At 37.8% G+C, this 14,688-nt stretch overlaps 1 protein-coding gene across 3 annotated transcripts in view; it reads right to left on the bottom strand.

Moving 5' to 3' along the window:
- limk1a (LIM domain kinase 1a) overlaps positions 1-14,688 on the bottom strand; it is a 75,126-nt gene that overhangs the window by 25,177 nt on the left and 35,261 nt on the right. For all 3 annotated transcript variants that reach the window (XM_084419800.1, XM_084419801.1, XM_084419803.1), the window contains one exon: positions 9,360-9,498. In XM_084419800.1, coding sequence (XP_084275926.1) covers positions 9,360-9,498 — 139 coding nt within the window. The remainder of the gene's footprint in view (positions 1-9,359; positions 9,499-14,688) is intronic.

The following is a 14,688-nucleotide window of genomic DNA, read 5'->3' on the forward strand; positions in this document are numbered from 1 at the left end:
CCGGTTAGCTCAATCAATAGAAATATTTAAGTCGCAGCTAAAAACTTACCTTTTTAATTTAGCCTTTAGTTAAGGGTGGTGTACACTGTAGGTATACACTTTTATTTAGTTTTATTTCTTCATACACACTGATCTCATTATGCTGGTGGGTGAGGGAGATGTTTAAGAGTGTGAAATATGCCTTCATCCGCTAGGCTTGATATGTTCTGTTTTTATATATGTATGTCTTTTTACTGTAACTGTGAAGCACTTTGGGCAACAACGTTGCGGGTAAACGTGCTATATAAATAAATAAAAGTTGAAGTTGAAGAAGTTGAAGTATTAAGTATTATAAATACTTATTGTGAGTGATAGTACAGTTACTAACTTCTATAAACGCATCATTGATGGCTTTAAGTAAAGTGAAAACATAGGATGCAATTTTCCCAAATCAAATGTTAAGAAATCATGAAGATGTGCTCATTATACATTAAGTTGTTTACTTTTAATAAACAATAATTCCTGTGTAATACAATAATGTAAAAAAAAAGATTTTTTTTTAGCATGTTTGTCACACTTAAATGTTTCAGATCATCAAACAAGTTTAAATATGAGTCAAAGATAACACAAAATGCAGTTTTTAAATGAAGGTTGTTATTAAGGGAAAACAAAATCCAAACCTACATGGCCCTGTGTGAAAAAGTGATTGCCCCCTAAACCTAATAACTGGTTGGGCCACCCTTAGCAGCAACAACTGCAATCAAGCGTTTGCGATAACTTGCATTGAGTCTTTTACAGCGCTGTGGAGGAATGTTGGCCCACTCATCTCTGCAGTATTGTTGTAATTCAGCCACATTGGAGGGTTTTCGAGCATGAACTGCCTTTTTGAGGTCATGCCACAGCATCTCAATAGGATTCAGGTCAGGACTTTGACTAGGCCACTCCGAAGTCTTCATTTTGTTTTTCTTCAGCCATTCAGAGGTGGACTTGCTGGTGTGTTTTGGATCATTGTCCTGCTGCAGAACCCAAGTTCACTTCAGCTTGAGGTCACGAACAGATGGCCGGACATTCTCCTTCAGGATTTTTTTGGTAGACAGCAGAATTCATGGTTCCATTTATCACAGCAAGTCTTCCAGGTCCTGAAACCATGCAAAACAGCCCCAGACCATCACACTACCACCACCATATTTTACTGTTGGTATGATGTTCTTTTTCTGAAATGCGGTGTTACTTTTACGCCAGATGTAATGGGACACACACCTTCCAGAAAGTTCAACTTTTGTCTCGTCAGTCCACAGAACATTTTCCCGAAAGTCTTGGGGATCATCAAGATGTTTTCTGGCAAAAATGAGACGAGCCTTAATGTTCTTTTTGCTTAGCAGTGGTTTTCGTCTTGGAACTCTGCCATGCAGGCCATTTTTGCCCAGTCTCTTTCTTATGGTGGAGTCATGAACACTGACCTTAACTGAGGCAAATGAGGCCTGCAGTTCGTTGGATGTTGTTCTGGGGTCTTTTGTGACCTCTTAGATGAGTCGTCGCTGCGCTCTCGGGGTAATTTTGGTCGGCCGGCCACTCCTGGGAAGGTTCACTACTGGTCCATGTTTTCGCCATTTGTGGATAATGGCTCTCACTGCGGTTCGCTGGAGTCCCAAAGCTTTAGAAATGGCTTTATAACCTTTTCCAGACTGATAGATCTCAATTACTTTCTTTCTCATTTATTCCTGAATTTGTTCCTGGATCTCAGCATGATATCTAGCTTTTGAAGATCTGTTGGTCTACTTCACTTTGTCAGGCAGGTCCTATTTAAGTGATTTCTTGATTGAGAACAGGTGTGGCAGTAATCAGGCCCGGGTGTGGCTGGAGAAATTGAACTCAGGTGTGATAAACCACAGTTAAGTTATGTTTTAACAGGTGGGGCAAACACTTTTTCACACAGGGCCATGTAGGTTTGGATTTTGTTTTCCCTTAATAATAACAACCTTCATTTAAAAACTGCATTTTGTGTTTTACTTGTGTTATCTTTGACTAATATTTAAACTTGTTTGATGATCTGAAACATTTAAGTGTGACAAACATGCAAAAAAAGAAGAAATCAGGAAGGGGGCAAACACTTTTTCACACCACTGTATATATATATATATATATATATAAAATATATGTTGAGGAGAGATCCCCTGACATGATTGTAAAGCGCTTTGGGTGTACAGTAGTACATATGAAAGCGCTATATAAATGCCTCATTCTATTCTATTCTATTCTATTCTATATATATATATTTAATGTTACAAACTAGACACTGCAACAATATTTTTTAAAGTATCATTTCAAACTCTTAAAAGCAATACCATGGATATGGATGAGGAGATCCTCTACTGTGCAACGTCTATCAGACAGTGGTGGCAAGTGCTGTGTTCTTTGCTGTGGTGTGCTGGGGAGAGGGTGATCTAAATCGAGTCAACAAATTGATAAAGAAAGCAGGCTCGGTTGTGAGGACTGAATTTGATATGATTCAGCACGTGGCTGAGAAAAGAATACTCTCTAAGCTAAAATCAATCATGGACAATTCCTTACATCCAATCCATGCTCTTGGGGTGATCAACAAGAGCATCTTCAGCCATAGATTGATTACACCAAAGTGCAAGTCTGAACGTACCAGGAAGTCCTTTGTATCAGCGGCCATCAGAATGTTTAATGTGTTATGAATATTCACATGTTACTGAATATTCTATATTAATTTCTGTTACTGAATATTCTGTACTGAATATGCATCTGTTACTGAATATGCATCTGATACTGAATATTCTATATAGGTATTATTATTATTATTATTTGTTGTTTAACTGTGGATTGGTTATAAGTAATCTGTTCTGTTAAATGTGTTTTTTTTATTTTTTATTTTAGTGTTAAAGCTGCCGTGACAATATAATTTCCTGCAAAGGATCAATAAAGTATCAACAATCAACAAACAACAAACAAACAAACAACAGATATAGATTTTAACAAATCAAAATGACCATTCATGACCTCTAATGCAAACATTAGCCATTAAAGACATAATTGATAACTAATTGGTGCAGCAAACAAGTGTCACTGGATCTATTTTATATTTGATCATTTATAAGTCAGTGTATAATGGGTTATGAGCACACACATTGAAAAAGCAAATGCATGACATATACGTAATTATAAAACAATTATATAAATGTAACTATAACTGTTGTTATAATGCAGTATAGCCTAGTTCTTAAAGGGATAGTTCACTTTGAAATTAATTTTTGATATGTTTTAGCTTACCTCAAGGGCATCCAAGATGTAGGTGTCTTTGTTTCCGCAGTAGTTTCAATTTTGATATTTTTAGGTCAAACCGTTCTTGTCTGTCAGTCATATAATGCAGGTCTATGGTCACTGTCTCAAAACACAAGCACAGAGTCCAAATTAAAACAATTCCCCGTCGTCCAAATGAAACAATTCCCCATCATAAGTACACATTGATGGCCTAAGACACGAAACGAGCGGTTTGTGTGAGAAAACGAACAGTATTTATATCGTTGTTATCTCTTGAAAACAGCACATGTCCAAATGATCTGACGGCGCGGGCGGGTATAGATATATACATAGATGTCGCCTTGGCTACTGCAGTTCATTGGAACGAAACCGTAGCCAAGCGACATCTAGTGTATATATCTATACCTGCCCGCTGGCGGGTATAGATGTATACACTAGATGTCGCCTTCGCTACTGCAGTTCATTGGAACGAAACCGTAGCCATGGCGACATCTATGTATATATCTATACCCGCCCGCGCCGTCAGATCATTTGGACATGTGCTGTTTTCAAGAGATAACAACGATATAAATACTGTTCGTTTTCTCACACAAACCGCTCGTTTCGTGTCTTAGGCCATCAATGTGTACTTATGATGGGGAATTGTTTCATTTGGACGACGGGGAATTGTTTTAATTTGGACTCTGTGCTTGTGTTTTGAGACAGTGACCATCGACCTGCATTATATGACTGACAGACAAGAACGGTTTGACCTAAAAATATCCAAATTGAAACTACTGCGGAAACAAAGACACCTACATCTTGGATGCCCTTGAGGTAAGCTAAAACATACCAAAATTTATTTTCAAAGTGAACTATCCCTTGAATGAGTCTTTATAAATATATTTATAGAATTGTAATACTTATAAATGGGGATATAATTCATTATAAGCATGATCTTCATAGAAAGTGTTACCAAGAGTTGCCATATTTATCTGATACTCAGTGTTCACTCCTTTAATGGAACGTTTAAATACTTCTATACATTTTCTTCTGATATAAAGTCTATTTTATTATTGTTCGCACATCACTCCTCAAGTTCTGAACTGGTAACAATGGCTCCTGGGATCTCTTTCTAGGTCACGTACGCAGTTCGTTCCTGCTGACCAGAATCTTCCTCCTCACAGGAGTCCACAGACCTGGCCTTCATCCTCATTCAATCCCCTGATGAAGATGTGTGTGTGTCCGTCAGTCAGACGCAGGAAGAGCGTGCTGAGCCATCTTTAATTCACTTATCCCGAGTCTGGGGAGTTTAATCATTGGGACTGCACTGCCTGAGGCCTTCAGAGTGCCACTAAATCACACAGCGAGCAAAGCAGACCAGACGTTTTAAATAGAAAAACACAAGACCACAGAGTCTACCATCTGCTTTATAGTTCCAGTAGAGAGAGGCTATTATTTGAGCGAAACCAAACCCTGGTCGTGACTAACACTGCAGAACAAGGGTCGCCGTCCCACCGAGCAACAGAGAACGCATCCTGTGAGAGAAACCAATGACGGCATGCCGTGTGGGTGAAAGGTTTCCTCATCCCTGTTAGCTGCACCTGCGCTTTATAAGCGAAGTGTGTGGCCTGAACACTGGCTATAAACTCAGCAGAGCTCAGAGAGAGTCAGTGTTCAGGACAGACTGAGTTACTGCAGGAACATTCAGCTTTAGGCAGAGGCCATCTGATACACTAAGTGGAAAATAGCATCAAAAAAAGTGTTTTCTTTGCTCTGTTTTACTGTAAATAGCATCTATCGTTATTTGCACTTCGTATCGTATCTTAATATCATTATTATTTACACTGTGCAAATAGATGCCTAAGTAGAAATAGCAGTATTTTCTTGTGTCTAAGTGTAAAGTGCATATAGTTGCAGACAACCCACTATTTGCTCCTCAGTGTATTGTCGCATATTATAAAACAGTGCAATAATAACAACATGTTCAGTGTATATGATTATATTTATTAAAGTCATGAATGGATGCTGCTTTATTCTAGCCATAAAGTCCTCCCCTACCCAATAAACACTATATTCTCACTATTAAATATCAGGTAGCCATATTTATGTCCACTTTTTAAATATTTTTAAATAAATGCCTCTCTAAGCTGATCCGCAATGGGGAAAGGGAGAATAAATAGTTTGGGAAAAGGTGGATTTGAACTTAAAGGAACACTCCACCGTTTTTTCATATTAAACTATGTTATTCCCTTAACTAAGACGAGTTGATACATACCTCTCTCGTCTCAGTGCGTGCACTCAATCGCTCTGGCGCGCGGCGACACTTTGATAGCACTTAGCTTAGCCCAGTTCATTCATTAGGATCCAAACAGAGATGAAGCTAGAAGCGACCAAACACCTCCACGTTTTCCCTATTTAAATAGTTACACGAGTAGTTACACGATCAAGTATGGTGACACAAAATAAAACGTGGTGCTTTTCTAAGCGGGTAAAAAGGATAACTATAATGTATGGCGGAAAGCACCACGTTTTATTTTGTGTCACCATACTTGATCGTGTAACTACTCGTGTAACTGTATTTAAATAGGGAAAACATGGAGGTGTTCTTAATTTAATTAAGATCATCATTTAAGTGATTTTTTCTTTAAAAAATCTTTTTTCATGAGCCAATTTCTGGCCTAGTTATGTAATTGTGCAGTAAATAGGTAAAAAACTTCAAAATTTCCACAAAAACACAGCATAAATGTATAGTTGAGAAGTAAATAAAAAAAATGATATATAGTTTTCCATTTAAAAAATGTATATTTCCTTATGCAATCGCTCTTTAAAAGTTTGGGGTCAAAATTTGGGGGCAAAATGGTTAAAATCTCTAAAAAGTCTATGTTGAATGATAAAGACCCTTTATTAATAATTTACTTGGGAAAAAATGGTCAAAACTAAAATATAAGTACATAAACCGATTAATCGATTAATCGTAAAAATAATCGACCGATTAATCGATTATCAAAATAATCGTTAGTTGCAGCCCTACATAGTTTAATATGAAAAAAAACGGTGGAGTGTTCCTTTAAAGGAACAGCACCTGCTTCCCTCTCCACGACACTGATCCTGTTATCAGGTTTCTGTTGTGATTGTATCTGGCTCAATCAGACATTGGTGGCGGAGTTTGTGTAAATAGACACTCCAGTAATTTTAACATCTTTAACCCTTTTGTCCTTGACATATTCATCCATCACAAACGAAACCTCATGCATAAACTGTGTGAATGAATGTGAAGTGTTGCTGAGGTGGGCTGTAACAGTTATAGGACTTTTTGCATGAATTTATTAAGGAAATGAAATGTACTTGTTATTATGTCCTCCTCCATCACACCCCGCACTCACATCCATTTCATTAAACTTCATTTGAAATCAAGATGTAAACAAATTAAACATGAGAATTCAAAACCTGGAAAGAAATGAAATCCTAAAAACGCCAATAATTAAGCTCTCATTGGGTGTAATTTGTTCATTCTCTAATATAAGTACTTGTGTTTCAACACATCTTGTCAGCCATAATGCTATTTTATCATTTTTTCTTAAACATGAGGAAACAATAACTAGGCCAAGGTTCAGTCTGAATGAATGTTTTCTTGAGAAACGAATGATATGAATCTTCATCATCACCCTAAAGAGGAAATGCTGGTCATGTTATCGTATCATATCGCAGAGAAGATGATAACATTCATCTTAATTTGGAGTTTCTTTTTGAAATCCAAAACAACAGAGAAGGGTTTGGATTCATATAAAACTGCATATTAGGAAGGCATGTTTGAGTATGTGTAGTAGACAAAACTCATTTCCACAGAGACACGCAAACTTCATATGTTTATGCTTTAATATTCACAGACGCTAGTCCATATTGCCACTTGCATAAGTGTGCAGCCTTACTTTTGATTTATTCATTCAACGTTTGTCAAATTACATTACATTCCGTTTTATACAGTAAATAAAATGTGTAAGACTAGAAAAAAGCCATAAGTAGATGCTGGCATAAACCTAATCCTCCACAAATAAAGGATTGGATTGATGTCTTAAAGAGTGTTTTAATTACATTTTATGTGAATTTTCAGAAGGATTCTTTTGTTGATCTCTGGTCCAAATGGATTGAGTATATAACTCCTATTGAACCAAATACCTTTTTGATATAGATTGATTTTTGTCTTTTTTAATTATGAGTGATGCAACTACCTCCCCCTTCTTTTCTGTAGTTGTTTCTGTGTTGAAACCGAAGATAACTTAAAGAGATATATTGAGGTGTTTGGTATTTGGTCCAGTTTAAGGAATATTTTTGTAAACTTAGTAAGGCTGTAAAAGTGAGAAATGTGAACAGATGTGAACTGTATCCCTATGCGTAAATATAAGAAAATAGACTGGATTCCGTGATTCGTTCCACGTTTTCCACATCGCAGAAATCATAGAATTGTACGCATGTTGCGATCCCAAATGCACATTAAATTGACTGAAACTCAGAGCAGATGTAGAGATGACGTTCATGTGGAGCAGCGTTTAACAGTGAAACCAGCCGCTCACCTGTAAATGAACATGTTTCACTCTGAAACACACATAGTAGTGCTGTGCATATAATTATAGGCTCTGCAATATCGCAATTTCAGTTTTATTTCGATTAACTGTACAGCCCTAACTTGAAATCTATGCGGACACTGTACAATGGCTGATCCACAAGTGCAGAATTGGCAATGCAGTTTTGGTATATATATGCATATATATGAAAATATATGGTATACAGTACCAGTCAAAAGTTTGGAAACATTACTATTTTTAATGTTTTTGAAAGAAGTCTCTTATGCTCATCAAGCCTGCAGTTAAAAAAAAAAAAAAAAAAAAAAAAAAAAAAAAAAACAGTAATATTATGAAATATTATTACAATTTAAAATAATGGTTACCTTTTTTAATATACTTTAAAACGTAATTTATTTTTGTGATGCAAAGCTGAATTTTCATCAGCAAGTACTCCAGTCTTTGGTGTCTTATGATCCTTCAGAAATCATTCTAATATGATGATTTATGATCAATGTTGGAAACAGTTGTGCTGCTTAATATTTTTTTTATAACCTGAGATACTTTTTTCAGGATTATTTGATGAATAAAAAGTTAAAAAGAGCTGTATTTATTTAGAATAGAAATCTTTTGTAACAATATACACTACCGTTCAAAAGTTTGGGAACAATAACTATTTTTTTTTTTAAAGAAATTAGTACTTTAATTCAACAAGGATGCGTTAAATTGATAAAAGGTGATGGTAACGATTTATATTGTTAGAAATGTTTTTATTTTGAATAAATGCTGTTTTTATGAATAAATGCTGTTAACGTTTTACTCATCAATGAATCCTGAAAAAAGTATTCCAAAAAAATATATTAAACAGCACAACTGTTTCCATCATTGATAATAACTGAGTATCAAATCATCATATTAGAATGATATCTGAAGGATCATAAGACACCAAAGACTGGAGTACTTGCTGATGAAAATTCAGCTTTGCATCACAAAAATAAATTACATTTTAAAGTATATTAAAAAAGAGAACCATTATTTTAAATTGTAATAATATTTCATAATATTACTGTTTTTTTTTGTTGTTTTTTTGTTTTTTTAACTGCAGGCTTGATGAGCATAAGAGACGTCTTGCAAAAGCATTAAAAATAGTAATGTTTCCAAACTTTTGACTGGTACTGTATATATGCAAATATATGGTATATATATACAAATAAATGAGGATTCAGGCAAAATTAAGGAATTCAAAAGGTCATAAATCATTCAAATGATCATTCTTGTCCAATAAACAACTCTTGCTCTTGTAGAAACACTAAATAATACAGCTGGCAGTGAATGCTTTAAAACAAAAGGCCACACAAACTTTCCCTTCATTAACACGATCTCTGAATTATAGATAGCAGCTCCATCATGATTTGCTCATGTGTGATCCGGCTGCAGTAACCGTGTGAATGGAGTGTGTAACTAGAGCGGCTGCGTGTGAGAAAGCGTAGGACAGGCAGGACTGTGGGGTGAGGAGAGACGGCAGAGATACGGTTTCGGACGGGTTGGACTCACCATGATGAGTCCGGTGGTGATGGGCTCTGAACAGCCATGACACAACTCCCCAAATTTGGCCCAGTAGTCCTTCTTACAGAAGAGACGGCCGTCCTTCTCATAGTACCAGTGTGAGAGAGACGCCCCGCACTCACAACACCTGCGGATTAAACACAAACACAAGGTCAAAGGTTATCATTCTCAGAACATTCATGCACTAATAATGTTCCTTTAGCACTGCTAAAGTAATAAATAAAACAGTCTACACAACGTCCTGCTGTCCTCATTCACACCACACCACACCACACCACACCACACCACACCACACCACAACAGGAAGTCCAGCTGAAAATGAAGAAATGAAATCTTCTATTGCTGCTTAAGAGTGATGTATTCTAGAAGGCCGTGTTTGATCAGCTCTTCTCTTCAGCATTTACCCCCAAATACAAGCAAGCAAGCTTTCCTCTCAAATCAAATTATGATTTTTCACGAGTTAGGGAATTTGTTAATCATTAGAATGTGTTAATCATTAGATGTTAAGATTTGTATTTGCTTATTTTATTTATTATCTTTTAAACTGTGAATAATTAACTTCTTTTCCCCTGGCCATTACAACTTCCTCTTTGTGTGTTTCATCACTTTTTTGAACGGCTTTTTATGTTGGTCCCAAACTTGGGTCATAACATGAATATTTACACAACGCTAATCTGCTCTCGTACGTTGGTAGTGGAGCATTATGACGAGTACGAGTGTTAGCAAACAAGATATCAGACATGTGCATTCATGACGTTGGCCAACAAAATACAAACTGAAATGGACCAACATCCTATGAAATTCTGAGGTTTGTTTAACAGGTAATTCAGAGAGGTGGTGAATGCAGTCATGAGACACAACAGAGTATATTCACAACGCAGCTCTGTCTCGAATGACCTCTCGCTTTTATAAATGGTTACTACCTCACTTATGTGTAAATATTAAAGGTGCAGTAAGAGATTTCTGAGAATCATTGCTGAACACTTTATATCTGAAATCAGCCCAAACAAACACACCCCTCCCTTCATTGCTCCGCCCCCAAAATGCACAGACACACAATGCAAGAGTGGATGTCTGTTTATCATGGATGAAGCGAAGCAAGATAATGATTCGCGAAAAATAAAGTCATGATGAACAAACAAAAAGGAAGAACAAAACGTGAACATACAGTACACTAGTATTTACAAGCAACAGCACAGCAGCTTCAGAAAACAATGACACTCAAAACCAGCGTTACTCACGTATGGAACGGAATCAAACCGACTGTTTTCCGGTTTTCTAATATTAACGCGGGTCCTAAAGCTCTTTCCTGATCATACCCTTCTTTTTCCAGTGATATTCTCCTGACTTTTTACTCTTTTGTAATGTCTCTCAGCCATCTCTCTTTCTAGTCTTTCTTCAAATTTCCCTCTTGCTTGTTCACTCTCCTCCAACATCATCATTGGACACGCCCCCTACTGCTGATTGGCTCATTCTCCTCTCCCATCATGATTGGACACACCCCCTACTGCTGATTGGCTCACTCTCCTCCCCCATCATGATTGGACACACCCCCTACTCCTGATTGGCTCACTCTCCTCCCCCATCATGACTGGACACGCCCCCTACTGCTGATTGGCTACAAGTGTGTTGTGGTGCTTGGTCCGATCCACCATCAACAGCGTTTCTCAGAAATCGCCTACTGCACCTTTAAGGTCACACATTTCCAAGAAAATATTATGCAAATCAAAGCGATTAATGCCGTTCTTCCACAAGATCTGTGGTTTCATGTGAACTAATGTTAATAGTTGGTCTCTATGGGTGCTGTGCAGTGACACACACGGCACTGTTAGGCCCATTCCCAATTCTATTTAATACCCCATCGCCTACCCCTTACGCTTGCCCCTTGAAACAGAGTGGCAAGGCGTAGGGGTGAAAATATTCCCATAAGAAATGGGACACCACTACTACACCGTTACACGTCATTATACGCCGTCACTAGCGCCTACGTCACAGGAGATGCGCCAATGTTTATCACAAACTTCCAAGATGCCGTCGTCAGCTGTAGTCATCTCAATTGCGTGGGTTACAGCTATTTTTTTGCATTTTTCTTCTGAAGTTCGCAGAAAACAACGGAGATGACGATATCTTCAACACCTAAGTATTTTTGGACTTCAGGAAACGTTGCTCGTTGTCAGCGCGAAAAACGATTGAGCCTCCGGGTTTCCTCAGGTGTCCCTGTTTGATAAAGAACATACAAGACTGGTTGATCATGTTGCAAAAAGCACGAAACTGTGTAAGCACTGTTCGTTTATATCGTGTTCACATATAACCACAAGAAAACAATGCGTTCATAGCAGACGTACGGTAAAAGATAAGCCAATTCCCTGCCGCAATTACATTTACCAGTTATCAGACATGAAAATATGTTGCGGGACTATCGTTATCGAACTTCAGCGATTTTTTTATTCAGCTATGTTTCTTTGAAGAACATGACCGTAAATATGAACACAAGATTGAATGTGACAAAGAAAATGATTATTGGCAGCCATGTTGCCTCTGTAGCCGGTGTATGCAGGTACATTTCTCATACCCCTTCGTTTGAAGTGTGGTCCCAAAAAAATCTTCGTTTCAAGGGCTATCTGGCCCTTCCCTGAGCGTCAGTGACAAATATCTTATCTTGTAAAATGTGCGGTCGGTCCTTATGCACAGATTACGCGTGATGGCGAATTCAAAAGCGAAAGTGAAAAGCAAGAGAGTATTCAAAACCGATTTTAATACCCTGCTCTCTGATATCTCCGACCCCTTCCGGCGTGACATCCCTACTAACAATGGATTACACCAGGAAACAAAATGTTGCCTTCATGAACATGATAATACTGTTATAACTCAGTAAGAACATGTTTCAGCACAGCTGACAGGAGACTGAGCCTCAGCATGACGTCAGATGATCCATCATTGGTGTCATAACAGCAGCCAGAGGCGGATCTCTCACTGTCCTGTGGATTGATCTGATCAGAGCCTGAGGGAGTCCAGCTCATTCATGACCATCTGCCACACAATGACCCCTGCCAACCCATCATGCCCTCTGTGACAGGAGCAGAAAAACAGACCTCTCCTGATCGAAACCCTCCAAATCAATGTATGTCAAGATAATATATGTCTTTACCTCATTATGACAAAAAGGGGTAAGTGAGCTGTTAATCAGTACAACAATCAGTTCGAGTACAGTTTGTTTTGCATGTCATCATCACATGGATGGAAATCAGCTGACCAGAGTGAAGAAGAGGCAGTGTACTTCAGCATTACCTTCTCACGCCATAGGACCTAAATGAGAACTCAGTGACTTCAAGGAAGCAGTAAAGAAACGTTATGCACTGGAAGTTGCCATTGACCAATGTTCCTTCACAGAAATGCAAATATACTGTATTTTACAGTTATTACAGTTATTACATTAAAGGGATAGTTCACCCCAAAATGAAAATTCTGTCACCATTTACTCACCCTAAAGTTATTCCAAACCTGTGTGAAGATTATGTGTAACCAAACAGCTGTGGGGTTCAACTGACTTCCATAGTATGGATTTTTTTAGTATGGAAGTCAATGCCGTACAGCTGTTAGGTTACACATATTCTTCCAAATATCTTCTTTTGTGTTCATCAGAAGAAAGAAATTCATGGAGGTTTAGAACAACTTGAGGGCGAGTAAATGATGACATAATTTTATGTCGTGAACTATCCCTTTAAATGCACTTGGCAAATGTTGTTATCCAAAGACACAGTGTTGAGTCGTTCCTGTATTTTTGTCTCAAATTTTGCCTTATTTGTATGTGAGCCGCATCATTAAGGAACTGCCGTGAACTGAACTGAATTGTCACTACTACAGTATATTCATGTGCAACCAGGAAATGCATTTGTCCTCTAAACAATGGACTATAGACTGGTGAGTTACCATGTCAAAGGCTTTATTAAACCAATTCCCGTTTACTCAATGATCGGCACAGGGCATAGTGGCCACAATGAATGCAAATAAAGAGGATTATTTTTAGAAAGAAGGAACAACTTGACCGTTTCTACTCGTCTGGGAAAGCTAAAGAAAGCTTATGTGTCCCGTAATTTACCTGTATTTAGGGAGAGAAGTACATGTTTCAGCTCGTTTATAATTCTTTATAATAGCACATGAAGTGATGATAATAGTTTGAACACCAATTCCCCAGACAAGATACAGATATATAGAAATGAGTCAAAGGCCAACTACTCCTTACATTTTTGTCAAAACAACCAACGTCATCTCCCAGAGAGTCTGAGAGCTGTTTGTCCACCAGGTCCAGATCAGCAGTAATACAGTAAATGTGAGGAATCACGGGTGTTGTGAGGTGAGACGCCACCGCAGCTTAATGCTGTCTGCTTTTAGGATTACTTCACTTCAGAATTAAAATCTCCTGACGATTTACTCAACCCCACGTCATCCAAGATGTTCATGTCTTTCTGTCTTCAGTCGAAAATAAATTAAGGGTTTTTGAGGAAAACATTCCAGGATTTTTCTCCATATAGTGAACTTCAATGGGGTCCAACGGGTTGAAGGTCCAAATTGCAGTTTCAGTGCAGCTCCAAAGGCTCTACACGATCCCAGCCGAGGAATAAGGGTCTCATCTAGACAAACCATCGCTCATTATCTACAAAAAAAAAAAGTACATTTATATACGTTTTAACCACAAATGCTCATCCTGCACGTCCACGACTTCACACATTACGTAATCGCGTTAGAAAGGTCAGGGGGTCACCTGATGTAGGCAGAAAATGTAGGGTAGGGCGAAAAACTCATTTTCTCCTCCATCGATGTTTTATCTTTTATTGTTAATTTTAGTTTTTGTAGAAAGCGTTTGACTTGGCCTTTGCATGTTCGCTTTGTAAACACTAGGTCGGTACTTCCACTTGCGTGACCTTTCAACGTGATTACGTAATGCGCAAAGTCATGAACGTGCAAGACGAGCATTTGTGGTTAAAAAGTATATAAATGTTTATTTTTTTTAGAAAATTACTGATGTTTTTGCTTGATAAGCTGGATCGTGTAGAGACTTTGAAGCTGCACTGAAACTGACATTTGGGCCGTTGGACCCCATTGAAGTCCACTATATGGAGAAAAGGAATATTTTCCTCAAAAACCTTAATTTCTTTTCGACTGAGGACAGAAAGACATGATCATCTGGGATGACGTGGGGGAGAGTAAATTATCAGGAGATTTAAATTCTGAAGTGAACTAATCCTTTATGTTTGATTAAATCACAAAGCAACAGTAAAAGAGATGCAAGCACAGCTAAAGTATCGGGCTGAATGAA

The sequence above is a fragment of the Rutilus rutilus genome (assembly GCF_951802725.1).
Source record: "Rutilus rutilus genome assembly, chromosome: 9".
NCBI lineage: Eukaryota > Metazoa > Chordata > Actinopteri > Cypriniformes > Leuciscidae > Rutilus > Rutilus rutilus.